Source organism: Tiliqua scincoides, chromosome 4 (genome assembly GCF_035046505.1).
Source record: "Tiliqua scincoides isolate rTilSci1 chromosome 4, rTilSci1.hap2, whole genome shotgun sequence".
In the NCBI taxonomy this organism is placed as follows: Eukaryota; Metazoa; Chordata; class Lepidosauria; order Squamata; family Scincidae; genus Tiliqua; species Tiliqua scincoides.
The window spans coordinates 109,829,809-109,855,948 of record NC_089824.1 but is presented as its reverse complement, the minus strand read 5'-3'; the positions used below and the strand labels follow the sequence as shown (position 1 = coordinate 109,855,948).

General features: G+C 44.0%; 1 protein-coding gene across 1 annotated transcript; it reads right to left on the bottom strand.

The window, feature by feature from the left end:
- Positions 1-3,245: 3,245 nt before the first annotated feature.
- LOC136647637 (flavin-containing monooxygenase 5-like) lies at positions 3,246-25,420 on the bottom strand. Its single transcript, XM_066623277.1, has 9 exons — positions 25,277-25,420; positions 24,108-24,296; positions 23,291-23,453; positions 19,255-19,397; positions 15,832-16,031; positions 13,950-14,305; positions 12,424-12,496; positions 11,291-11,567; positions 3,246-3,263 (listed from the first exon to the last, which is right to left on the bottom strand). The coding sequence occupies exons 1-9, from the start codon at positions 25,418-25,420 to the stop codon at positions 3,246-3,248; spliced, it is 1,563 nt and encodes a 520-aa protein (XP_066479374.1).
- Between the last annotated feature and the right edge of the window lie 720 nt (positions 25,421-26,140).

The following is a 26,140-nucleotide window of genomic DNA, read 5'->3' as shown; positions in this document are numbered from 1 at the left end:
CCCTAACTCATTTGCTGTCCTGTGGAGAGTGAACATGTGAGGGGATTCTTTTGAACATGCCTAATGATTTGTGTGTTAGCCCTTGTCCCTGCCAATGCTGAATGCACAGAGGGTTTCTCCCCGTGATTGGAACCCTGGAACATGGAACCCTAGAATCATGGAGAGAATGTGTCAGGTTCCAATCATAGGGAGAAAGTCTCTCCATGTTCAGCATGTGTTTTGGCAGGCAAATTCTGAAAGCAGGGAGAGCAGGGGTAGAACTAGTGTGTGTGTGTGTGTCAGGGCTAATAGAGGTGGGGCTGGAACTCTTTGTGCCCACAGAGCCCCTTATACGTGCATTCTGCACAATGCATGAATGAACAGGGCAGGGCTTGCTCAGTGGCTTGCTGAGTGATTAATCTGGCCCAAGTTCTATGAACTGGATCCTTGTGCCTCTACATTATCCCTGCTGAGGACATGTAATCTGATTCTTTAAACCTTGCAAAACCATAATTTTTGCCAGCTCTAGGCAGTTTATCACCCATTTGAAAAAATGTTCTCAGGCTACTTTCAGACATGAACACTACTAACAAAAGCTAAAACAAGAAATCACCCCATTATGATTTAACAGAATTAATATAGTTAATTGTAGGAGCTAATCACTAAATCCAGTTGAAATGAGACCCTTGGCAGACTCAGCAATTATACCAGTTCAGTGCTGGAGAACATGCTCAGTGATTAATCCTCAGCTGTGGTGTGAATAGCACAGAAAGGGGAAATAAGAATCTTACAAGAGCATGTCTTACAAGAAGTATATCTAACCACTGCTATCTGTATCTAACCACAGTATATCAGAGAGTTTTTGATAAAGCAAATGCTCAATTATAGAGGGAAATGTAGTCAATAAGGTCCCCTCTCATGCAGGACCCATGTTTATCCTATTGTTGTCTGTGGTTTTGCCCAGTTGGGGAAATGAAGAACTTGGCTTTGAGCCAGCTCACTGAACTGTGAAGCCTACCTGACTCCCATGAACAGGACATTCGAGGGACTCGGGTGACCCAAGTGACATGTCCACTGGTAAAACCAGGTTAACAGCCATGGGCTATTAAAAAGCAGGGACACACACACACACACACACACAGACACACTTGTGCATTTTTCTCATCTCTGATCTCTTGTGTCAGATGCATTGAAAAGGATCACCTGCCTGCCCAGCTAGGTGTGGGTGTGAAAACCAAGATTGTGGACTAGAATGAGTACAGTTGGATCATGGTATGCACAGGGTATCCACTATCTGTTATCTGTTCCTGAACATCCGTCCCCGTCCCCCTCTGCAGATACTGAATCTGCAGGTTGGTCCAATATTACCTCTGATGCAATTGGAGATATTCGGAGGTCCACAGTGCAGCATGCAGCCTCTGCAGGTCTCAGAAACGCCACCGGACGTGCCAGAAAGTCCAGTTTTTCTAAAACCAGAAGTGCCTTTCTGGCACCTCCAGAGGGCTTTCTGAGGCTCACAGAGGTCCCAAATCTGTGGATAAAGAGGACAGCATTATGCCAATAAAGGTGAAGATGATGATGATGGTAGAGGAATGACCTGTACTCAGAACAGGGAAAGTACCCATTACACTATATTATTGTTTGGTTTATTTTCAGCTTTCCTTCTAACCTCGGTGCCAACTTGTGCCAACCATCTGAACCCTCCTTCTGAATAAAAGTCAAACTCTTTTCATTGTTATTATTTTAACCTGCCTGATCGATCTGTTTTCACTTGGAAGGGATTGTGTTACCCTGTCTTCCCAGACTGCTAGCCTTTGCTACTGTCTAGCTTTTGAAGGGGACCCCTTTTAAGTGATTTGAAGACTCCATGATATGAGGAGGGAGCTTTCCTTGTCTCCTGGCTGGTCTCCTGTGGCCTTAGGTGGTAGCAGCAAAAAACTACCAGCCCACTTTCAACCCAGTTTCAGGATGTGACAGCCTAGAGCCCAATCCTATCCAAGTTTCCAGTGCCAATAAAGCTGTGCCAATGGGGTGTGCATTGCATCCTGCGGTGGGGAGGCAGTCACAGAGGCTTCTTCAAGGTATGGGAACATTTGTTTCCTTATCTCAGGGCTGCATTGTGGCTGCACCAGTGCTAGAAAGTTGGATAGGATTGGATCCCTAGACAGCATTTCTAACTGCTATTTCAATTGTTTCTAGCCTTTTTGAAAACAATTATTTATATAATAAATACAAATTTATATTTAACAAATAATTAAAAAACTTCACAAAATGGTTTACATATTTGAATGAATGAATTTTAAAAATGGTTCCCAGTTCCCCAAGGGCTCATAATCTAAATAAAATAAAATAAAATAAAAAGGCATGAAGGAGTTGTCAGACAACAATTGTTTTAACCGGTCTATACCAGTTCTGCTGTGACAATATTATTGCTCTAAGATTTTTTTAAAAAATTGTTCTGTAGAACAATTGTTGTTCACTTTGGGACTTTATTTTTAATTGGAAAAAGTGGCTTTAATTATTATAAAGAAATGCATTGCTTTGAAACACTGGACAAACCGATGGGTTTATTTTTCTTTAGATGACCCATTGATTGGTCATAGCGCATATCCTATGTTATGTTTGATCATAGCACAATCCTATGCATGTCTATGACATAAAGTCCATTGAATTAAATGGCATTTACTCTCAGGCAAATTTGTATAGGATTGCAGCCTAAATATCATTTTTACTGATCAGATGATCAGATCAGACATGTAGGTCCCTATTCAATCACTTGGGAAGAGTTCAGTGTTACCAGTAGAACAGAAACCTGGTGGGGATCTCAAGGAAGTGCTGATATATGAATGGTTGCCTCCACACGAGGCCTAGACAGAGTTGCTATGGTCTGGCTCAGCCATTTTCAACCACTGTGCCCTGGCACACTGGTGTGCCGCGAGTGGTCCACAGGTGTGCCACAGGAATTTGATGGAAGGTCATTTATTAGTAGGGCCAATAGGGATGTGAGGCCCCCACTGGCAGCATGGTGTGCCTTGGCAATTATCAAAAACCTGATGGTGTGCCTTGACAGTTTTAGTGCCTTGTCAGTGTACCATGAGATGAAAATGGCTGAAAATCGCTGGTCTGGCTGATCACAAAAGTCTTCGTTTTGACCATCACATTATTATTATTATTATTATTATTATTATTATTATTATTATTATTATTATTATTATTATTAACAACAACAACAACAACAACAACAACAACAACAACAACAACAGTATTTATATACTGCTTTTCAACTAAAAGTTCACAAAGCAGTTTACAGAGAAAATACCTAATGGCTCCCTGTCCCAAAAGGGCTCACAATCTAAACATTATGACCAATTATGGTGTCTGCATGAATAGATCCTAAGGCCTTAGGAGTAGACCTCAACAGGTGGGAAACCTTGGCCTCTGAGCGGCCCGCTTGGAGGCAGGCTGTGCAGCATGGCCTCTCTCAGTTTGAAGAGACACTTGGCCAACAGACTGAGGCAAAGAGGCAAAGAAGGAAGGCCCATAGCCAGGGAGACAGACCAGGGACAGACTGCACTTGCTCGCAGTGTGGAAGGGATTGTCACTCCCGAATCGGCCTTTTCAGCCACACTAGACGCTGTTCCAGAACCACCATTCAGAGCGGGATACCATAGTCTTTCGAGACTGAAGGTTGCCAACACACTATGAATAGATCAATCTCTACCTGGCTGCAAGCACATGCAGATTATTTTGATGAGGCTGCAATCTGATTTCTGATAATTTTTTTAAAATGGAAAACAGTTGAACATTTCCAAAGGTGGATATAAGGTGCCACCTTGTGGAAGATGAATGTTTGTGTTTTCTGCAAAAACAACAGGGTCTTGGAGCATCTTTGGGGACCTTCATCAGATAATAAACAGATTCATAAAAGCATATGCTGAAATCAGTTTGTTAGTCTTTAAGATGCTACAAGTCTTTTTACAGTGTTGCCACAGTCTAATGTGATACAGTATATGGGAACCCTTTGAAAGGTTAAACTTTTGTCTGTATCTAAAATGGAATAGTCTGGCTCAGATTTGCAGGGTTGTGTGCCATTATGTCCTTTTTGTACACCACATATTGATGTTCAGGAAGGCCTGATAACAGCCCATTGTTTATGTCCACCTGCCTGACCAGGTATGGAGGAAAGCCCAGGGGATGAGATAGATTTTCCCAACTCTGGGCTAGGCAATGAGGAAAGTAGAGATTCGAGCATCCAACACTCCTTTAAAAAAAGAAGGTTGGTTGGAAGATTGTTTGCCTTGACAATTCCAGGAAACAGATTGTATGTTCAGTCTGTTCAGTACGGTTAGAGCACGGAAATGGGCATTAGAACCATTTGGGGCCAAAATCACAATTTGGGGTGTGTGTGTGTGTTTGTAGGTCAGTTGACACCTGTTTCCCAGCCGCAGACCTCCACAGCCCCGCACCCAGAGCAAAGCTCCACGATGGCGCCTCCCCATGGGCTATCGCCACCCCACCCGTGCAGATATTCGCCCCCCTCGTGCGACCACAGCCCACACCGGAGAAACCTCTGTGAGCATGGCGGGCTGAACTTTCCTGCTTGGGAAAGCACCCAAACCCGACTTAAACCCGGCTGCTGTTGACAGCTTGCAGCCAAGGACTTCCCTGGATCAAAGGGATAATAAGAGATGACCTACAACTCTTCGGAGGTTGCTCCTTTTGGGGGGGTATCTCTGGTGAAGGCTGGGGAACCCCTCTTTAGTTTGAGCAACAGAAGAGAAGGACAGACATCTAGCTCGGGTCTTCTGTGGTGAGACAAAGCCTGACCGTTCCCCTGAAATTATTACTTTCACTTTGGCAAGTTGTGGAGAAATATTGTGATTTATAGAAGTTGTTCGGACATTCAAAATAAGACTGCTAATTAAAGGATCGTGAAACAATTTTAATGAGATGAAACTCTTATCGATCAGAAGGAATGGAACGTTGGGAATGTGTGCAGCAGGCATGGTGATGAGGAGATGAGTTTCGAAAGTTTTTAATGGCCGAATGGGCTCCAAGTGCTTTATTAGGATGCTTTTCTACTGATTAATGACTTTTTATTGACTTTAATGATTACATCTAGGGTGTTTATATTTTACATTTTTGTGATATGTCATAGCTTATGAAACTTTACTATATGAACTATCGAATGGAAGAACTTTTTTTCAAAACCATAGAGTGTATAACCATAGAGCGGAAGAACTTTATTTTAGAACCATAGTGTGTAACCATAGAGTTCTTGAATTGTTTGAATTAGAAGTGACTTCTGCTGGTGAAAACTGGAACAAAAAGCCAATACTATGGAGCAAGCAAAAGAACAAACGAAACAGCCAAGATTACCAGTATAGACTCCAAAGAGAGAACTTAATGTGGAATTTCTGGAACACTTGTTTCAGCAGTTTGAGGAAAAAACTGAATTAAAAATAAACGAACAAGAGCTTAAAGACCTGAAATTCAAATTGAGAAAAGATATGGCTCAGCTGGAAGAATCTGTCAAACATATTAAAAAAGAGACACAGGAGATCCAGAATAGAGTCAATATCACTGATTGTAGAATGGAAGTCCTGATTTTGGAACAAGAGAAAACATCAGATATGATATCTTTGATGGAACAAGTAAATAAAGATGTAGGGGCCTTCCCCTGGAGGGGCCTGGAACAGACTTGTTCCACCCCCCCCCTCAGATTGGCTGGAGGGAGAGGGGGTTCCAGCACCCTTGTCCTCCTCCCTAGCAGAGCTGCCAAACCTGGCCTAGGAGCAGGAGCTGTTGACCTCACAGCTCCCTGCTTCACACTGACTGCCTCTCATCCCTGGCCTCCCTGTTTTATGGAGCAAGCCTGCCCCCTTTTGGCCCCTCCCCTTCCTCCAGGTGGGGCAGAAAAGGCCTTTCCTGTTCCTGGCTTGTTTCCTTCTGTGTTCCTTGTTTGCCCTGCCAGCCCCCTCTGGCTGGTTGAGGTGAGCCAACCTGCTTTGCCCCCTTCGAGGGCAGTGAAGCCTCCCCACCCTGGGCATGGGGTGCCTGCTCCCGGGTAAGTCGGGGGTCAGGGCATCTGGGAGGGGCCCCGACAAAAGAAAAAACATTGAGACTAAGAGTCGCATCAAGGAATTTCGGAGAATTTGGAGAAGATTTGAGACAACAAATGGTACAGGTCCTAGCTCGGTATTTACAAACAGATGAACAAATCATTGGCTCAGAAGTTGACCAGGTTTATAGACAACAAAAAAACTACTGGCTGGATATGGTTCAAAAGGCAAGAGACTTTATGCAGAAATTTAAAGAACAGGAGGATTTAGGAGGACAAGAAGGAAGATTAGAACAGGATCAATGTCAGGATGAAGAGGTTTTGATGGATAGATAAACTTACAATTGTTATTAAAGACAAGTCAGTAAAAAATTTGTATGGATAATTGGAAACCATTCATGGACTTACTGTTCACTGAGAGGAAAATGGGCTAAATAACCTATGGATTTGATGAGTAAATAGGGGTGTTAGTTTTCATGTTTCTCATTTTTCTTTTTGTGTAGATATTGTAATTTTTAGTTAGTTTAGTGTTTCTCAAACTGTGGGTCGGGACCCACTAGGTGGGTCATGAGCCAATTTCAGGTGGGTCCCCATTCATTTCAATATTTTATTTTTAATGTATTAGACTTGATGCTCCCATGGGATGTGACTGCATTTGGGGAAATGTTACAGACCTGCACTTTTAACAAGCTACTATATATATTCTTTTAACAATGATAGTCAATGGGACACTCCTGGGTAAGTGTGGGTAGGATTGTAAAAAATGTTCCTGCTTGATGATGTCACTTCCCGTCATGACATCATTTCCAGTGGGTCCTGACAGATTCTTATTCTAAAAAGTGGGTCCTGGTGCTAAATGTATGAGAACCACTGGTTTAGACTATTTAAGATCTGATAATTACTTTTTTGTATGATTTTGTAGTAGAATAAAGAAATGTAGTTACATATAATGGGCCAAATAATCTATGGATTTGATGAGTAGATAGGTGATTTACGATTTTTTCATTTTTTTGTGATGAAAATGTATTTTTAATAAGTGTAGATTGTTTAAGAATTGATAACTAATTTTTTGTATGATTTTATAGTAGAACAAAAAATGTAGTTTGAGATTTCCGCATTTGCCACACAATCTGTAATATCCTTATTTTTTATTTTTTTTCTGTTTGGATTTGTTTTTAATATAGTAAAATAAAAACATAGATTTAAAAAAGAGAGAGAGAAATCTCTGTGCGGTTCCCTGGTGCTATAAATTGTGCTTCTGGTAAACCAGATGCACAGTTTCCGCCCCCAGAGGCTTCCGTGGGGTCCTAGTGGCCAGCGCCTGGGGCTTTTGCCCCATCAAACCAAATGGTAGGCACACAACTGCTGTTTCCCTCTAGCAACAGAATTCAATGCTGAGAGATCCCTAGGGGTGGGTTTCTGTGGTCTGTCCCCCTACACAGGGTTGATTGTGATAAATGTGCAGTGAATTGCCATAGGGCGCAGCTTGGAGTCAGGGAAAATACCCAACTGCTGTCCCCCGACTCAGCTGTGTCATGGAAAAGTAAGAATTAGGGCTATTTCACTTTAAATATCAACTGAGAGATTTTTTCTCTTTCTCTTGATCTGGGGTTATTGAGCCTATAATTAGGAACTTAAAAACATCTGTGAGGCTAAAGGGGAAGGAGGAGGAGTGAGTTAACTTACTTATAAAGCCTCCCCCAGAGCCCAATCCTGAGGTTCGGCACGGCTCTGCGGACCTTAGTCACAAACGTGCCGTAAAGCACGTTTGCGGGGCTTACCACTGGGCTCCTTCCACAGCTCTGTGGTCTCCCGGACTGCTGGGCTGCGTAACGTGAGGTGGGGGCGTGGCTGGGGGCGTGGGGGAGGCGTTCTGGGGAAGGAGAGAGGCGGATCCACGGAGCTGAGCTCTGCAGGATCCAAGGCACTCATGGAGGGCTGCTCGCCCTACACAAGTGCCTTTACTTTAGCAGCAACCTTTTGGTTGCTGCTAAAGTGAGTAGCCCCACTGCGGTGCTGCTTCCCTTACTCGGGGGAAGGGGACAAACAAAGGAGGAGCCTCCTTTGCACAGGAGGCACAGGATCCGACGGCAGCCCTCCGTGGAGCCTCCGGGTCCAAGAGCTCCAGACAGCGAAGGATTGGACTGCCAGTTAGTAAGGGAGGACTGAGCTTTCTTGGGTTCTTGCTAATTCTTACTTGGAGTGCATTGGGGAGAAAGATTAATGTTTTCTTATTGGTCTTTTCAGAGTTTATGCTGTAATGTTTGTATGGCTTATTATTCTGTGCCTTCATAATACTATGTGCTTTATTATATGGAAATAAATTACCCGTCTGTTATTAATGTGGGAGGACTTTTGGGTTCATTCAGATCTAGATTGGTTAATACTTGGAAGTTGAAGACTCTTATTACCACATGGTTGCCTGTTCTAGCAGAGGGGAGCAGGCAGCTTGTGTGATAAGCTGTACCCACTACAGCCAATGATGCCCATGAATCTTCCCCCACTGCAGTTCTTCTTCTCTCCTTGTAACTAACTATTAATAAAAGTGGGCTATTTGACCCATATTTTTGTCTTGCATGTTCATTGGGGAGTGCACAGGCAATAACATTTTATTTCTAAGAAACAAGTATTCAGATTTGGCACACCTCAACATCACAGATGCTTTAAAAGATACTGCAACTGCAAAGAATTGTGTGGCCTTAAAGACCCACAGATTTATTGCAAAAAAGCTTTGTAGCCTATTATACAAACCATTGGGTATACAAAATGTAGCTCTCAGTTGGCATATATATAATGAAACTGCAGATTCTCTCTTACAAGCAATGTAGAGCTTGATCTGTACAAGTTGTATGAGATAGGAGCAGTATAAATGTTTGCAAGACAAGAAGGTTCATGGTATTCATATAAGCAAAAACAAAATGTAGGTTTCTATTATCTTCGATCACAGCAGCAACTTTTGCTTTCTATATGTATTAAAACCAATTCAGAACATGTATATTTGAAATTGGGTCTTGGGCAGGTAGAGTGAGCCACTATAGGCACTAAGATAGAGAACAGTACTATGTAATCAGTTATTTCATACATGCAAAACAGCACATCTAAACACACTTGTGGTAGCAGAGGCCCATTTTCTTGGCAGATGTTTACAAAAAGGTTAGTAAAAAAAAAAAAAGAGTAAATTATGCATGACATTCTTTCAGTTATCTCCTACTTGTCAAACAGTGTTAATGCTTAGGAACCCAAAGTATTTAAGCTGAAGTTTTGCCTGCTTCGAATTTCAAGTCAAAATGTGAATTTTCTGCATACATTCCAGTTTCTGCTCAGAATCACGTCACACTTTACGGGCATCATGGGCATGTGGGACTTCCATTCTGTCAGTGTTTGCCTCAACGACCGTGTAAAAGTGCACAGATACGTACATGAAGGCAGGGAGAAGCACAGACTCTCCAGGTAATCCTTGTAAGCAGTGGTGTCACTAGGGGTGTGTGGGGGCTGCGGGCCACACCGGATGACGTGAAGGGGGGTAACATGCCCTGGGGGGATGACGTGCTAAAATTGCGGCATTAGGAGCTAACCTGTCACACCATACAGCGTTGGATGCGGAATTCCTAGCAGAATGCAGTGCAAAAAGCAGTATTGAAATAGCTCCTTTCCTTCAAAAGGTATGGCCAAAAAACCGGAAAGAAAAATGCATGGAGCCGTATCGCATGTTTACTTGCGAGTAGGCATACTTGCCATAGTCCATCGGAAAGGGCAGGCTGAGAGGAATCCAACAACACCAGAATGGTCCCAATCCAATGAATGCAGCCCCCCCCCAAAACATTCAAGAATGTCCCTCTCTCCCAGCTGCGAGTCTATTGAGCCCAAAACAAAGCCACGTGGCCGTGTTTACTCATGAGTAGGCGAATTTGTTTTAGTCCTTCGGAAAGGGCAGACGGAGAGGAATCCAACAAGGTCAGAATGGTCCTGATCCAATGAATGCAGCCCCAAAAAACACCCGAGAAGGAGGTCACACCTCCCAGCTGCAAGTCTATTGAGCCCTATGGAAAGGGAAGCAGCCTCAGGGTCACGTTTACTCGCAGGTAGGCAGGTAGGGTCACGTTTACTCGGCTGGTGGTCAGGCCAGGCAAAGGGGAATGTGAGGACACCAGAATGGTCCCGATCCAATGGAGCTGGAGTGCAACGAATGCTCCAGAAGGCAGCCTCCCCCCCCCCAACTAAAAAGGACTAAAAAAGAGGCTTGAGCTCTTAAGGGAAAGTTTTCTATTTTGTAATTGCAAAGCCAGTTGGGTCTTTATCTTGATATGCCTGAAATAGAAGAATATTAAACTGGGCACTGGGGAGGGTTGGAAATCTCACTGATTCTTTTTGGGGGAGTGTTATTGCAGGCAGACTACAGAGTAAGCTCCATTGACCACTATGGGATTTACATCAGAGTAGACATGCATAGGCTTGAGCTCACAGGCTGCAATCCTACCCACACTTTCCTGAGAATAAGCCCCATTGACCACAATAGGACTTACTTCAGAGTAGATTCACTTGGTGGAACAGGACTGGCTCCCCCTTGTTTAATTATTTCTTTTCTTTTAATTTAATTATTTATAATTATTTATTTTAATTTGCTTGATGATGTCACTTCTGGCCATGACATCACTTCCAATGGACATCACTTCCATCACTTGCAGTCCTGGACAGACTGTCATTCTAAAAAGTGGGTCCCAGTGCTAAAAGTTTGAGAACTGCAGCAATAAGGTGTTAGTAAGTTGACATGGGTGTGTGTGTGAGACTCTTAAAGTTTTCAAAATCACTAAAATCCGAATTTGGAGGAATAATCCCATCATGTTATAAATCAATCAATGTGTAATTTCATGCAGAATGCAATGAAACAAACCACATTGAAATATCTTTGTTCTAACAAAAGGTGCAGCCAAAAAACCAGTGGGGCGGGGCGATAGTACATCACCACGCCCACCACCTGGGGCGTTGCCCTGCCCACTGCATGGGGTGACACGCAAGCCTCCCACACCGGGTGACGTGAATCCTAGTGACGCCACTGCTTGTAAGCAAGTCTGTGCAGTCCTCAAAGGAGGTGAATTTGTGCAAGGAAAAGGCAATCTGAGAGTGGGAAAGTGCAGGTGGTAGCACCCTGTTTTTGGGTGCTACGATGCACGTTTACAGATAAGCTAAAATGACAGAAAAGAGAGCAAAACAGCAAACCATTCTGATGAGGAAGGAGGGAGCTGATGAAGCACTGGTATCAGGAGGGGACTGCAGGGCTCGTGTTTTTGTGGCCTTGACAATCCTCTCTTTCTGAGTCAGGATGGCATTTCTGGCTCCCTCCCATTTCCCAGGCCCGGTTAGACGGAACTGCACAGGCGAGCAGGGCCCAAAGAACACTTTCAAGGCCAGTTTCAGGTCTGTCAGGAAGAGACGCAGCAGGTTGGGCTTCACTCCTGCCAGAGTGGCCAGTTCATCCATGTGATCGACATACTGCACCTGTAGAGCGATGTGGTGGCTTGGCATGTACCTAAGGCAGGAATTAGCTGACATTAGTTTGGCCTTGAGGACTGTGGTTAGTTTAGAGTTATGCAGAGAGCTCCTACCTGCCGCTGCCGCCCCCCAACTCAAATTCAAGCTCCTAGTTGGATTTGACTGCTTTTAATTCCAGGAAGCATAAGTTGGTGTTTTCCATCCCTTCATGCTTCCCACTTCCCTGAGTGGCAAGAAGTTCTAGGTGCAGCAGCAGAGGGTTTAGTTTCCTTTATGTCAGCACTGGACACATATGGGTGCTTGGTAATATTTGTTTTATTTGCACACCATATAGACACAGCACTGCAGAAACAAACACACTTGCAGTTCAATCCTATTCTTCACTTATGCCACTGGAATGCACATTCTGGTGGTGTAACATGCTTTCTGGCAGTTGCAAATGTAACACACTGGAGACCACAGCCTGGTTGCTGCTGGAAGTGGCAAGCAACCAGGTCCATGTGGTGATGAACCGAGGACACCACAGGTAAGACTGTGTAGGGGGCAGTGGGATGTTGGGGAGGAGGTGAGAAGTGATGGGGCAGGGAGGAGCACGAATCAGGCCAGCGAAGGGGCAGGTTCAGCAGCAGTGGTAGCCCCCTTCCTGGTCCCAAGCTGCCTTAATAGATCCACTTGGATTCTGAGTAGACCAACCAGGCTATCAGGGGGATTCCCTGGAAATAGAATAAATGTTCCCTTGCCCCGAGGTAGCCTGCAGAGGCCAAAACTCCCCTGCAGGATACAGCACACACCCCATTGGTGCAACTGCATCACTGTACAGTTAAGTAGGCTTGGGCTGCCCATGAGAGATTCCAGCTCTGATGCATTTTATGTATGTAAAGATGACTACCTACCGTTCCTCATTGTACTTCAACTTCTTAGCAATGTCATTGGTCATCTCATCTGCTGAAGGCAACTTGATGAGACCTGCAAAATAATCTCAATTATCTAGTGCTTGCTGTGATCAGAGGTTGCCAATGTTGCGGCTCATTAGGAGGCTTGCACCGAGGGACTAGACTGAGAACAGTAAATTTGGACATTGTCTTCATTGATGCTGAGGAATTTGACATCTTAAGCATAAAGGGGGAGGGCAGAAAAAACTCACATAGCAAGCCACAAGAAAATTTTGGACAGTTGTAAGGATAGGTGAGATATGACTATTCCCCAGCTTCAAAATTTTGAATGATGATGGTGAGGCCTGTGGTGCGCAAAGATTTGCAAAGAGCTGACTAAAAGTCTATGGTTTCTATCTCTTGCTCTCCTACAAAAAAAAAAAAAAAAAAAAAACTCAACAAAAGTCCTACCTCTCTGACAGAGTCCTCTCCGCATCTGTCTGACTGCCCAATATACTCCGTTGGATGTCTCAAATTCAGCTTGTCCAAAAATGAAATACTTAATTTTCCCCTCAAGCCCTCCTCTCTGTGATTCACAGCATCACCAGGGACCCTGTTGACAGGCACTCAGCCTTGATGTTATCTTTGATTCTTTTCTCTCCTTTGCTCCCCATAATCACTTGTCCAGTTGTGTCATTTGTCCCCATGAAACTAGGCAAAACCTTGACCACCAGTGGCTTTTAAAGGTAAGGAAGGAGCCTGTTACATAAGATCCTTTTTAACTGGAGACACCATAGATTGAACCTAGGGCCTCCTTCTATATGCAAAGCGTGTTGTATTCTACTGAGCTAGAAAAGGTCTGTTTCCTGCAAATATGTGTGAAAATTGGCTCCTGCAATGAAGTCATACATTCGTTTTTACAAGGAAATCTCATCAAGAATTGAGATAGTCCTGTAATTTTCCCTGGTTACTTGGTCTTACATATATGCCCTCAAGTAACAAAATAAAGTACTGGTAACTCCTTCAATGAAAATTAACAGTAGTTGTTTTTTTTTCCCCTGGCAGTGTTCTGTTTTCTTTTTATTATGTGGAGGAATCTATCGGAAAGATAATTGTGACAGAATTAGAGGGATTTTCTTAGCAAACAGTACTATTTCCCTTTTAAAAACAAAAGAAAAATAGCAGCCCTCAACTGAGCATGGATTTGCATGGATTCGTAAACACACCGATGTGTCTTCTTCCATGTGGGCAACAGCAATTCCCAGCCATACAACAATTTCCTCCAGGCATTTGGATGTATCAGCAAAACTGTGGACACATCCCGCTCAAGCTTCCTTATCAATGTTATCCTTGTCAGTGTTATCAGTACTAGGTTATTCCTACTGACACTATTGGGATACAGATGTGTGGTATGAAGTCACTGCACATAGACATGAGACTCTACCCAGTCCTTTGCTATGATAGTGCAGATCAGGGAGCTCACTATTCACTGTGTACAATGATAGCTCTGCAACAGCTCAGTAACCTCTTGTGTTTTCTTCTCTTACCCTTAAAGACTCTTGTGGCCCAGCGAGCTTGAAGTTCAGATATTGGCATGATGGCTCCCAAAGGTTGGAGGAGGCCAATGATGGCCAGTGTGGGCTTTTCCAGATATGGTGGGAAGACAAACTTGTACAGCGGAGCATGATTGTTCCTGATGTCAATGACACCCTTCTCAAGGAAGGAGAAGGAGAAGCTGTATCCTGTAGCAAAGATCACAACATCCACATTTTCTTCTTGGCTGCCGTCTTCAAAAATCACCCCTCTCTCAGTGAACTCTCGCACATTTGGCTTCATTAGGATCCTGCCAGAAATGATGGCATTGGGTAGGTCATCAGCTGCAATTGGATACCTGCTGAGGAACCTGCAATATGAAGAAGAAAAGACAGGTTGGAGACACTGCAAGGTCTGAATGGGTTGATGAGATTTGGCAGGGCCAGTCCATCCATGAGGTCAACTGAAGCAGTCACCTCAGGCAGCATAAGGGTGAGACCACTTCAGTTCATCCACTCACCTCCACATATCCTTCTCTTTTTCCCTGGATTGGAAAAAGAAGAGGGGGACCAAACAAAAGTTGGAAGAGAAAAGAGTGCTGGGCTAGAGTGTCAGAGGGGCAGAGGATAGCACATTACTAGGTAAGGGGCAGTATTTCACACATTGCCTCAAGTACCAGGAGGCCTTGGATTGGCTATAAAATTTGGGGTAAGCAAAAGCAATAGGATTTGATAGTGCTTAATGGTCTTTGTGACTGCGATGAATTATTTAACCAGATTATTAAGCCATCGGTTTACCCAGTTTAACCGATGAATTATTTAACCGGAGACATGGAGTCATGTCTCTTAGAGTCTTTTTTTTTTTTTTTTTTTTTTGCAAGAGTCTCTCTTTGTGTGGCTGTTGCTAACTCCTCAAAGCATTCAATGAAGCAGCACTTTCTGGTCAAAAGAAAACATGTTCATTTATATAATGAACACAGGCACAGATTTCACTGTTTTCTATTGCAGAATTTGGAATACGCTAGTACAGAATGTTGTGCTTTAGCGTGTTTTCGAATATTTCTTTACAACCATGAGAGCTATGAGTAGACTATGCAAAGACTCTCAGAGCCTTATCCTATTCTTCTCCCCCCCCCCCCCGCGCAGCCATGCCGAAAAGGAGCACACTGTACAGAGTGGGGAGGGGGGCCAGATTGGAGGGCAGATTTAAGTCCCCTTATCCTCTGTGAGCCTCCTGCTTTGTAATGGGTCTCATTGGACCTGCACCAGTTCTTTAGCTTGGTGCAAGACCAAGGACAGAAAGATGGCGAGGAGGCTGCTGACAGGGGATAGGATGCAGTGCACACCATCACCACAGGATCAACATCATTCTGCATCCTCCTTGCCCCTGGTTCCTCCCCATTCCTCGCCCAATTTCACCCCCTCCCCACCCCCGCCACCTGCTCTTATCTGCTGTACCAGCCATGGTGGCGTCTGGCAACTGACAGGAAACACTGCTCCCTCTTGTGGGAGCTCTTGTGAAAGGACCGCTGATGCTTTGCAGCCATTTTATGACAGTGAAAGCCTCTTCCACTGTTCTAAATCCTTCCCCCTGACAGCCCAATTCAAAATAGGATTGGGCTGTCAGACACAATAGCCTTCATGTGCAGCTGCTTTGCTTCTTTGAATGCACCAGGGCACCAGGATACAGGTTGTATCTGTTGTCTTGTGTGCTCCGTGGGGCATTTGGTGGGCCACTGTGATATACAGGAAGCTGGACTAGATGGGCCATTGGCCTGATCCAGCAGGGCTATTCTTATGTTCTTAATGTTCTCTTAAAATATCTGGAATTGTGAACTGAACTTGCATATGCCCTAACCTTCACAAATCTCAAAGAATTGAGACTTTCTAGCCTTACCTGTGCTGGGGCTTTATACCATAGTTCTCATGGTTAAACCTTGTATTCAGTTTTTTCTCTCCCCACAGGTTTACCAGAGCCACAGGGAGCATACTGCGAAGGAGGTTTTTGAAACGTGTAAAGTGCACCACATCTAAGGGGTACCCATCATCAGAGACACGATTCACCACCCAGGTACCAGTTCTGGTGCTCAAAAAGATCTGCCAGGAGGAATCAGAAAAAGAGTAAGTTGATGATAAAAATCTTCCAAGGATGAGTCAAGTACAGTGTTTCTCCACTGAATCATTTCATTTCTTATGCCAAGGTCTCCACCAGTGCTTTTGAACCAGTGGTACACTATGTGGACCGGTGGTACATGACCTTACCAATTAATCTATGTGTGTGTGAAGTACTGTTCCAGCTTGATCCAAACCCATTGGAGATGGAGATGGCTGGGCCAGCAGTATGTTGCAGCTGTGCGTCAGCTCTGCTCTTGCGCTTCAAAAGAGCTTGGGTGGGATAGCAGATGCAGAGTTTAAACAGAGACCAGGAGGCAGCAGTAACTGGAAAAGTCTTACATTTGCTACAGGAATGATCATGTGGTGTGGTGAGCTGCCCCATCCTGCAGTTAGCAGCCATCCCTAGAGACAATGGTACTTGTGACAAGAAATGATTGAAAAGTCATGGTTTACCCAGGCAGCAGAAGAAGATGGGAAAGAACTTGCAGAGACTGGTGGAGGTAGAATGGACTACAGGTGCATTGCTTAATGATGGGGATACTTTCTCCGATCCCCATCATTATGTGGACAGAATTACATTCTGTATTACATTCTAGTCCAGGGTTTCTCAAATTGTTGGTGGGTTGTGAAACTGAAACTGACAAGCTGATAGCTGACAAGGAAAATGCATTGAGCCCTATGGAAAGTGAAACCGAGCCACACGGTAGATTTACTCATGCGTAAGCAACCATGCTTTGGCAAAAGGCAGGCTGAGAGGAATGCAACACCACCAGACTGGTCCCAATCCAATGAATGCAGGCCCCAACGAATGCTAGAGAAGGAAGTCTAAGTTGACAAATATATTGAGTCCTATAGAAAGCAAAACTGAGCTACATGGGCACAATTATTTGCAAGTAAGCAAATGTGCCTTGGCTCCTATTGAAGGTCAGGCAAAGGGGAATGCAATTCCACCACAATGGTCCTGATCAGATGAATGTGGAGCTCAACAAATGCTCCAGATGGCAGCCCCTCCCCAACCATAGTACAGTAAAAAGGATAAAAACAAGGTTTGAGCTGGTAATGTGAAACTTTGTTTTTAGTCTTGAAAGGCTAGGTGAGTCCCAATATAGCAGTGATTTTCATACTGGAGAGTTGCAACCCACTGGGGGAACCAGAAAAGGGGCATCGCCCTTTAAAGGGAATGGCCCAGAAATAGGAAGCAATGTGATCACCATGATCGCACTGCTGCTGAGCAGGGAGGGGTTTTTTATAACTTGCCTGGGGGTTCCTATGGCTCTCTGGAGACCTCTGCAGCCCTCCTGGAGGCTTGGAAATGTTGTTAAAAGAGGGGCAAAAACCACTTCTTGTTTTTGTCCCAAAACGGGAAGTGGTTTTTTTTTCCTTTTTTACAGGATACTGAAACTGCCAGGAGGGCTACAGAGAGGGGTCTTAAGCTCCCCAGACCCTCCAGAGAGCCAGAGTGACTCTCAGGTAAGTTAAAAAAAACAAAAAACCCTTCCCTGCCCAGCAGCAGTATGATTGTGATGATCGCTCCCCCTCCGCCCATGCAAAGACTTACAGGGTTCCCAAAGTCCAAGTAGGACTTTGGGAACTACTGCAATATAGTGTAATTTTAAAAAGTGGGTCCTGGTGCTAAAAGGTTTGGGAACCACAGTTCAAGTCAATTACATTACATTATCCAGACGCTATACCGCGTTCAACCACTAGATGGGGATGAAAGTATGGCTGAATGAGGTATAGAGTCTAGGTAATGTAATGGACTGAAATTGACTAAAGTGTAATAGTGTAGGCCAGCATTTCTCAGCATTTATCCCCACTGTACTACTTCACATGATCCACCTTTTGGAAGAACCACTGGTAATAACTGATGATAACGTCATCACCAGTTAACATGATAAACACCAGTAAGAGACTCAGGATGGGCAGGAGGATGGGCATGAAAAGCAGGCTTTGGAGCTCTGCCCACCAAACCAAACATCCTACTGATGTTTGTCATGTCTTGTTACTTGTCTCGCTGCTGGGCAGCAGATATCAGGTCCCACAAGTACCACCAGACACCACCTCAAGTACCACTGGTGGTACCCATACTACTGGTTGAGAAACACTGGTGTAGGCAATTGTAATTACAAGACTGCTGTTATAAATGTGGTCTGTCTTTAAGTGGAACGTTGCTATGCAGTGAACGCCTGTACACCATGTTAAATTGCAGGAGGAGAAATCACTTTTTTTGTGTGCTTCACCACATTAAAAATGCCTCCCTGCAAACGGGATGGTCTAAAATATTTCTTTCTAGTGTGTTAGTTTTCTATTGCAGGGGATTGTTTTTACACACAAAAATGGCATTTCTCAGCTGCAGCAGAAATAGTGCAGTTCATTCTATTATCACAGATATCAAGTATAGATTGGTTGAGTGATATTCATGCATGTGTGAACCAAGTTTTCTTTGAAGGATTGCACTGACACAGCTGGCTCCATAAAGGTAGCAAAGAACAGTCCAGCAGCCATCATTACCACTACCCTCTCTAACCAGTTGTGTGTCACAAGTCAACTTTGTGTGTCATCTGAATATATGATGTATGGCATGTCTTTCTGACTTGTCTCAAGCTCATTAGCTAGTGAAGCAGCTGATTAGCCTGCTAGTGATCTGGTGAACCAGCCACCCAACCAGTAAAACTATCTTTTGGCAGACTAGAACCATTACAGGTGAACATAGCAAGCAGCCTTATACAGCTTCAGATTACTGGTTCATCTAACCTAGTGCTGTCATCTCTGGCTGTCTGTGAATAGCTTCAAGGCTGAAGGGAGGTCTGACATGGGGGAAGAGGATGCCTAACCCTTTTTTCACCCACCATTTGTCTACTCAGTTGCCCTTGGCAAGTTGCTTTTATCTTCTGTATCTTTTGTGGATGAGAAAATAGCTTGGACTTTATGTGATTTTCATTGAAAGAAGGGTGGCAAGAAAAAGAGTCCTGCTAATCCTCTGCTCAACCTTGAAACTGTTTTGTATTAAAAGAAAATTGGAAAAAGGAACAGAGAACTTTACACAATGTGTAGCTTTGCCCCAAATCACACTGACTAGACTGGCTTCCTTTCAAGAAAACATTCATAGGATCAGGATGTTAAGTTCCACTGAAAGCAACTAATTTATTCTACTGGATTCAGTGGGACAAACTTTGGCTAGATCAATTGATTTAATGAGCTGCACCTGCTTAGTGACATGGCTGAGGTCCACGGAGATGTCTGCTCCAGAATTTCCCAACCCTATCACTAGAATTCGCTGGTCCCGGAATTTTTCAGGATGCTTATATTCCCGACTGTGTATAATTTTCCCCTTAAATTTCTCAATACCTGTAAAAAAGATGAAAAGGAAAAGAATACATGATTTCCATGATCCTACTGAGCAAAGGATGTTGAAGGCGTTTGAAATGTGAAAGGAAGTGTGTGCTCCAGGGGGATTTCTATGGACATGGTTAAGATTCAAACTCCATTGGGTTGTCTCTGGGTTTTGGGGACCAGGACAGTCACACTGGATTTCCTAGCCCCAATTCCATTCCTTGAGATAGGTATTGCTGATTCAGTAGGAATTGAAGGAACCGAAGATGAATCTAGATCAGTGGTTCCCAGACTGGTGGGTTGCAACCAGCTTCAAAGTCCTGTAAAAAAGAAAAAGGAAAGAAAGAAAGACCACTTCCTGTTTTGCAATGAAAACAGGAAGTTTTCTTTTTCTTTTTTACAGGATTTTACAAGCTGCTGGGAGGGCTACAGAGGAGCTGCAGGCTCCCAAACCCTCAGAGAGCCTTAGTGATCCCCAGGTAAGTTTTGAAAACCATTCCCTCCCTGGCAGCAATACAATCATCCCATCTCTTAATGGTTATAGCCAGTGAGAATTATGTGGGGCAGTGGCTACATTGCTGGGCTTGGGGTGGAAAATATGGGTTCAAATCTCTGTCCTGATATGAAGCTTACTGAGGATCATTCTAGATGTGCAGTTCAAACACACTCAAGTATAAGGTATCTGTAGAGAGGAATGTCCGATTTTAAGGCCAAAAGGAGCACAGATGTGTGGTAAATTTAATCTGCCGCCTCCTTATCTTTCTGTGCCACACCCTAGGTACTCTTCTCCCCATTTGACTCAATTTTGCTATGCGAGAGAGCAAAACCAAATTTGAATGAACAGGGAAAGGTAAGACAAGAAAGAGAATAGGCTTCAACTCCCTTTATCCAAACTCTCCTTTCAACATTAAAGTCAATTTCACCCCTCCCACATTTCTATTCACATATATGTGAACGGGAAGCTTGAACTAGTTTGGCTCTTGATATGGCTTCGGGTGAGTCACTATCTCTCATCAAAGCCTATCTCACAAGTTGCTTGGAAGCTTTGAGCTTAACCAATTTCTGCCCAGTCTACAGGTGTACACGTTTTATCCTTGTTTCATATATGCAAGGTTGGGCAGAAATGGCTTAAACTGAAGAAAAAAAATGGTTTCCAGGTCATCCAGTACTCAGTTTTGTAAATATTTCAGAAACAGAGAATACAATTTCAGAGTTCTACTTATGGGAAGAAATTCTCCCTACAATTAGCAATTGTCTCTGCAGACAAACACTGAATGTGGGGAGAGTGGCAGCACATAATTGATTTAGGTAAGTGGTGTGTTCTCAAGAAGCCCCTCATGTATTCACTTCCCATGGAAGAGCAAAGTCTATTTACAAGAGCTTTAAGATCAGCCTACGCTTTCCAACAGATAGCATTATTGCCTTTTATCATTCATCACACCAAGGAGTATCCCTAGTATCATGGGGGAGGGGAGAGAGAGAGAATGCAACTTTCCCAAGGACCCACAACAGCCTTATCTGCAAGTCAGAAATGTTTGTGTGTTCTGTATACAGTATACATATGATTGTTGAACTGTATGTGCATGCAGTGAAATGTTATGTTCAACTTGTACAGTAGTAGTACACTTGATAAGAACATATGAAGAGCCCGCTGGATCAGGCCAAAAGCCCATCTAGTTCAGATTCCTGCATCTCACAGTGGCCTACCACGTGCCTCAGGAAGATAACTGCATCCTGGTGCCATTCCTTCTGCCACTCCTTCATTCCTTCACTCCTTCATTCCTTCTGCCACCATTCCTGGTGCCACTTGGCCTTCTGAGGTAGCCTATTTCTAAAACCAGAAGGTTACATATACCTATCATGGCTTGTAACTTGTGATGGACTTTTCTTCTAAAAATCTGTCTGATCCCCTTTTAAGGGCATCTAGGTCAGATGCCATCAACACATCTTTTGGGAAGGAGTTCCACAGACAGGGTAAAGAAATATTTTTTCTGTTCTAACTCTCCTGATACTCAATTTTAGTGGATGTTCCCTGTTCTGGTGTTGTGTGAGAAAGAAAAGAGCATCCCTTTACATATTCTATCCATCCTCTGCATAATTTTGAACATCTCAATCATGTTCCCCCTCAGGAGTCTTTTTTCTAGACCAGGGGTGCCCAAACCCCAGCCTGGGGGCCACGTGCGGCCCTCAAGGACTCCCAATCTGGCCCACAGGTAGCTCCCAGTCTCCAATGAGCCTCTGGCCCTCTGGAGACTTGCTGGAGCCCGTGCTGGCCCAATGCAACTGCTATCAGTGTGAGGGCTACTGTTTGACCTCTTGCATGAGCTGTGGGACGAGGGCTCCCTCCACTGCTCGCTGTTTCATGTCCGTGATGCTGCAGCAGCCGTGAAGGAAAGGCCGGTCTTGCTTTTATAGGCCTTGAGCTATTGCAAGATCTTCATTCATTCATATAAATGCCATCTCTAATATATTCGTTTATGTAAATATATGTAAACTTATTCAAATTTGAAATGTAAATTAATTATTTTTATTCCTGGCCCCTGACACAGTGTCAGAGAGATGATGTGACCCTCCTGTCAAAAAGTTTGGAGACCCCCGTTCTAGACTAAAGAGCCCCAAATGCTGTAGCTTTCCTTCATAAGAGAGGTGCCCAGCCTAGGAATAATTTTGGTCACTCTCTCTGCACCTTTTCTAGTTCCACTATGTCCTTTCTGAATGTGGTAACCAGAATAGTATGCAATACTCTAGATGTAGCCTTACCATTGATTTGTGCAATGGCACAATAACGTTGGTCATTTTTTTCTCAATCCCCTTTTTAATTATTCTGACCATGGAACTGGCCTTCTTCAGTGCTGCTGCATACTGGATCAACACTTTCATCATGCTGTCCATCTGCACGCCAAGATCTCTCTCCTGATCCATCACAGGCAGCTCAGAACCCATTAGTGCAATGGTTCCAAACTGGTTGTTTATGATCCCCAGGGAAACCAGAAGAGGACCATTTCCCCTTAAGGCAGGTGGCCCAGAAATGGGTGCCCAGATGACACCGCAGCAACTGTGGTGCTGCCAGGAACAAGGTGCTGTTAAACTTACCGGGGGGGGGGGTCACACTGGCGTCTGGGAGAGTCCAGGAGGCTTGCAGCCCCCTCTGTAGCCCCCTCCAATTGGCAATTGGAGCCCATTTCCAGTTTTTGTGTGAAAACTGGAACTGGGCTCCGATCACTGACCGGAGCTATTTGGAGCAGTATGGAGGCCTACAGAGGGGGCTGCAAGTCTCCCGGACCCTTCCGGAGGGCGGAATGACCCCCCCTGGTAAATTTTACAGCCCTTTGCTCCTGGTGGCATTGCAGTTACTGCAGCACTGTCGGAGCCTGCCCCGAACTGGCAAATACTTACCATGGTCCCAAAATCCGAGTAGGACTTTGGGAACTGCTGCATTTGCATATACGTGAAGTTTTGGTTTTTTGCTACAATGTGCATTACTTTACACTTACTTACACTGAAGCACATCTGCTATTTTGCTGCCCATTCTCCTAATTTGGAGATATCCTTCAGGAGTTCTTTACAATTCCTTCCATCTTTACCACCCGGACAAATTTAGTGTCATCCACAAACTTGATCTATAGTGGGCTCAGCCCCCATGTTGAGTTTGAAAATGAGCACATATACAATCATTCCTATGAAAATTAAGTAATGTGTGAATAGCCCTAACGAGTCCTGGCAAGTTGGAATTTGAACTGTGATCCTCTATATCCATGTCATATGTCACACCCCACTGATCAAACACTCTCAGTAGCGTGAAACACTAAGCAACAGGGTAGTGAAATGAATCACACAGAGGCTTAAGGAATTTTCTTTTCAAGGCTACACAGAATCCTCAAGCAATTGACATCATGAAACCCACTTACCCAGAAAGCAATCCAGAGGAAAATAAGGGTCTATGTGGTGGCCAGTGCAGACCAGAACAGCATCAAAGATGGCAGACTCCTGCTTCCCATAAGTTTCTGTTACAACCTCCCACTGGCCAGTGATGGAGAAATCTGGACGTTTCCTTACGTTGCAGACACGAGCCTTAAAAGACAAAGTAGCTTGCATTTAGCTATTGTTTTGTATGGGTTTTTCACAACATTGGGACCCAAGAATTAAAGCAATTATGAAGTCATGGAAAAAGGTGCTCTGGGGAAAATGGGATAGGCAAAGTTTCACACAGTCTCCTCAGACTGCAGGGACACACACACACACACACACACACACACACACACACTCGCGCGTGCGATGGAACTTGGATGTTGATTTGAATAATTTTGTGAATTTGTCCCACTGAAAATATCTAAAAGCAAACAGGCCTAGTTCTCACTGAGGGGAATACACTGAGCTGTATCACACGAGGCTGCTGGTGGAGGCTCATATATTTCCTCCATACAAAAACATTCCTTCCATATAGAAAATAAGGTGCGGGGAGTTGGGTGCTAAATGTACTTTATCCCTGATTCATCAGTGTTCTGCAAATTCCCCAGAATTCCCCAGAATTCTGCAAGTTCCCCAGAATTCCATTCCCATCCTTCTGCAACCCCCCACTTGTCACACCCACATATTGGTGGAAAGGGCTTCTTTCTAGAAGTATAATACTTGATGTATTATGGACTTTCATTGGAATACACTCCCCCACACACACACTTACACACACGTACACAAAAAGAGAGTTACCAGGGCTCAGTTTCTTACCTTGAAGTGTATGTGCCTTAGTAAGTCAAAGTGTTTTGCATACAGCCTGAAGTACTCCATTACTTTGCTGTGGTGCATGTAGTTGGGATAATCATCAGGAATGGGGAAATCACTGTAACTCATCATCTCCTTTGAAGTGTTAATAGTCAGGGACTTGTAAATACTGGCTTGGCCATCAATATCATACTCCTGCAGAAAAGTGCCAACATTAAGAATGCAGCTCCTCAAAGACTCCTACCACCAGTCTTCTTCTGCAGCGCACAACTGCAGGCGCGCGAGAGAGAACTAGGCATGTTTGCAAAGCATATTCTGCATTCAGGCAAAGCGAGACCCAACAGTATTGCACTGAATGGAGTGTGGATCTGGAATGTGTTCCACCATCCTCTGCTATGTGTAAGTGTTAATAAGTAAATACACTGATGTGGAAACTGTTCTCCTTTGGTAGAAACTTTGGATCTGCTGTGATATACTATTGCACATCAAATATCAGAACTGCCAAATCCTGAATATCACTTCATGTCAAGAATTAAATACTGTAAGATGTACTGTCAGATATCAAACATTGGTGTGGCACAGATATCAAATATTCAGATAATTTTTGAGCAGTCTGAGAATATTCAACATCAGTAGTCACAAAGGAGAACTTTCCAGAGTTGTCTGGGAGCTGTTTAATAAGAACAGAAGAAGAATCCAACCAAAGAGCAAGGCTCCATCAGTCCTACCCCCCTCCCAGGCATGTTCCTCTCCTTGCCCTGCCCTCCCCTGCCCTAAAAGGCTGTACCTGTCTGGTGCTTTTACCCTGTGCTGGGTGGCCATGCAGCATCCTCCACCTGGCACTGGGCCCAGCACTTCTTGGTCATTCTTGTATGAACGCCCTTCCTAGCAAATCTGGCCCTCACTAAGGCCAGAGAGCTATAACTGAGAGCTGTATCATACACAGTTCAACTTCTGAGCCAGCACACATTTATTCACAGCAGATATTAAACCTTCTACCTTCTTTTCCCCCCATAAATGTTGTGCATGGATAGGTGGACAAAACACAGATGTCAGCATTCTCTTTGCCGGGTCCTGATGTGGAGTGTTATTGGCTGTTATTCTTTGTGGCTTATTGACAATTTGTGCATTTGCATCCTGTGCAAGTGCACAACTAAGCTAAAAGCCAAATTTACCTGGAACCGCCACAGTCCCCCTATGTCGTCACTTCTTTCAAAGCATGTTGGTTGAAGACCCTCATCCAAGCAGCATTTAATGGCAGTTAGACCACTGGCCCCAGCTCCTATGATAGCAATTCTTTTAACCATGTTGGCCTGCATCCAGATAACAACAAGCGTTACAGACAACTCCAGACATTGTACACATCCAGGGATACATTATTGGCATGGCAAGGCAAGCAAGGGTTGCCAAAGCATATAAATAAGTAAACAGATCTTTCCCAAAGAGCCACGGGAGAGTGGGAAATAATAGTAAGTTTCATTCATTCTACCCAGGACATGCTGAAATGTGTGTGTTGGGCACAAATGCTGCAGACAATCCCATTGCTCAGCACTGTCCTGCTGTGGTCCAGTGGCAGGGGATTGTACGCAGCATGATGCCTCCTCTGGGATCTCTCTCCTCCCTGAGAAAGAGAGATACATTTCTCCTTTCTTGCAGTTTCTCTGTTGTGGGCCCTTTGTGGACAGGGAACCATTTATTGTTTTGTTTTGCAGTGTCAACTGCTTTGTCAGCTACATTTTGCTGAAAATCAGTATATCATAATAATTTCTCCCTATTCGGAAGCATTGGTAGTGAAACTTGTAGAATACTGACCTTGTCCCATGAAGTTTTGACACATACCTGCATGTCAACACATGGCATACAATATTGTCTTGCTGTCCCACCAAATCCTAGCCAAGCTATGGGTAGGGAGTCAATTTCTACTCTGATTAAGCATGCTTATTCTTTTTTCTCTGAAGGTGAGTAACCAAAAGCCATCAACCTTGTTGTATGGGACAAGAAAAACTCTACTGTAACTCCTCTTATAACATGAGTTTTTG

Bases quoted from the DNA above. Each gene is read 5' to 3' on its own strand.
- LOC136647637 (XM_066623277.1), bottom strand. From the start codon at position 25,420: ATGCAGGCCAACATGGTTAAAAGAATTGCTATCATAGGAGCTGGGGCC. The intron at 16,032-19,254 runs GTGCAGCTCATT...TCCTCCTGGCAG, and splicing joins TCAGCCATGTCACTAAGCAG to ATCTTTTTGAGCACCAGAAC. The intron at 11,568-12,423 runs GTAGGTAGTCAT...TTCCTGCCTTAG, and splicing joins TTGAAGTACAATGAGGAACG to GTACATGCCAAGCCACCACA.